The sequence below is a fragment of the Atta colombica genome, unplaced genomic scaffold (assembly GCF_001594045.1).
Source record: "Atta colombica isolate Treedump-2 unplaced genomic scaffold, Acol1.0 scaffold77, whole genome shotgun sequence".
Taxonomy (NCBI): Eukaryota; Metazoa; Arthropoda; class Insecta; order Hymenoptera; family Formicidae; genus Atta; species Atta colombica.
This window is the reverse complement of record NW_017259569.1, coordinates 353,095-355,176: the sequence shown is the minus strand read 5'-3', so window position 1 is coordinate 355,176 and position 2,082 is coordinate 353,095. Positions and strand designations below refer to the sequence as shown.

General features: G+C 34.8%; 1 protein-coding gene across 1 annotated transcript in view; it reads left to right on the top strand.

Moving 5' to 3' along the window:
- Positions 1-1,136, top strand: part of LOC108692568 — a 412,667-nt gene extending 411,531 nt beyond the window's left edge. The window contains exon 16 of the mRNA XM_018200878.1: positions 762-1,136. Coding sequence (XP_018056367.1) covers positions 762-1,048 — 287 coding nt within the window. The 3' untranslated portion in view covers positions 1,049-1,136. The remainder of the gene's footprint in view (positions 1-761) is intronic.
- Positions 1,137-2,082: the final 946 nt, after the last annotated feature.

The following is a 2,082-nucleotide window of genomic DNA, read 5'->3' as shown; positions in this document are numbered from 1 at the left end:
GTGTGTGTGTGTGTGCGTGCGTGCGTGCATATATATATATATATATATATATTCTGATTAATTTATCATTATTCTCAAGTGAATCATAATCATACAAAGTACGTCGGATAAATGACACGCAACGTATTTCAAAAATAAATTCAAAAACAAATTAAGAGTGTAAATGTGTCAGAATTTTTATCGTTTTCTATTTATTATTTCTCAAAAATAATACGTATCTTTAGATTACTGTTAATTTGCCAAAAAATTTGATTACCTTAGTTTGTCTGCTGTAATATAAAACTTATAGAAATTAAGATCAGAAGTTCCCGGAATAAACAGAAAAATTTATGAAAACAAATTATAACAAATAAAATTTTCCCACACAATTTGTCGTTATTTTGCCGACGTACATTATACATCATCCACTCGGTCGTGCACCCGCCAAATACTTAAATTCCACAAAAAGAAATAAAAAGAGAGGTATAACCGGTGCGGTGGAGCGACAGTGGAAAGCGGAGAGACAGTATGGACAGATAGAGAAGACGTGAGAAAGGAAAGGGAAAGAGAAAGAAAGAACGAAAGAGGAATAGGGAGAGAGGGTGAGAGAAGGAGACGTGAATACGATGAAAGAGAGTGCTAAGCCGAGCTACTCTGTGTCTGCTAGAACCGGTATAGAGAGAAGAGAGAGAGAAAGAGAAAAAGCGCAAAATCAAGTCGATCGAGTGAAGTCTGAGAGCAGCATCTGTTGACCCGCTGCTGTGTGCCCTTGGTTTCTTCAGCGTCGGCGGCCCAGGCGCACCGCGTCCTCCGGCTGCCATCCACCTGGGGCTCGTCCCGGCCGTCAATCATCGGCCGTGGCGATGACTTCTTCGTACGCTACGGGGACAAGGAGCGCGAGGCGGTGGCCTCGTTCGATTTCCTTGATGAATTCGTCGCGGCGGTGACAACGTCGTCAGCGATAGGTCCCTCCTCATTGCTCGGCTCGGACAGCAGTCCTCTCGACTTGGACAATAATGCACCATCTGCTGATCTCAACAGTGACATCATGAAGCTCTCGCCATTCTAGGATCAACAGCGACAGATTGATTTTATAAAACGCGTAAATTTTTTTGTCTGAATACGAGTTCTTCTCAACTGATGAAACACAGACTTCATTCTACAGTATAAATCGGAGAATAACTTTTCTTTAATTCTAAACTTTGTTTTAATCTCTTTCTAACGAATTGTTTTTAATATTATATTTTTTAATTAGAAATTGAGTATCAGGTTGCACCTCGCTCTGATGAAATGAACAGCAATGTTTATGAAACATTGATATTCTGATCAGATACATTTGAATATGAAGATACGTGAAAAATTTCTATAATATAGAAATTTTTAATAAAATCATAATTTTATATCTTTTTTTTCATAGTAAACGGATATAAAAACGGATTATTTCTCAATTATGAATCGTTAAATGTATTTCATTTTACTGTACTTATATACTGAATTTAGCGAAAATTGTTGGCAATTGAAGAGTTAAAGAGCTCCTTAATATATTAGTCTTAATCTGTAATTATTTATTTTTCAAAAAATATGTTACAGTAATCAGGTTTTACTTTTTTTTATATGCCGACTTTGTAACATATATAATATGTATAACATAATTTTTCTAACATGTGTTTTGTATATATAAATTTTACAGTATCTTCTGGAAAGAGTCTCGCAAATTCACTAAACACGACATCATTATTAAATTCTTTCCAATTATATTAATTATAATGAATCAAAACGACGAACTTGGATGTCTTATACTATCCATATTTACATAATAAAAAATAAATAACTATTTGCAACCAACATTATGCTAATAGACGCGTTTTGTCAAAGATCGATTATTTTGTAATCATGTAAGACATGGTGGAATCAGAATTCTGATTCCATCATGATGTAAGAGATGTCATTAGGTCAATCACTCTCTATCTCCTTATGATAAGAGAACAATTTGTACATTATTCTGCAATCTTCAACATCGTGTTTCAAGTTTCAGAATCTTACAGTCCTGACGTTTTATTATTAATTGTAAATAATTGTGAAACTCGAAATATTGCGCATTGA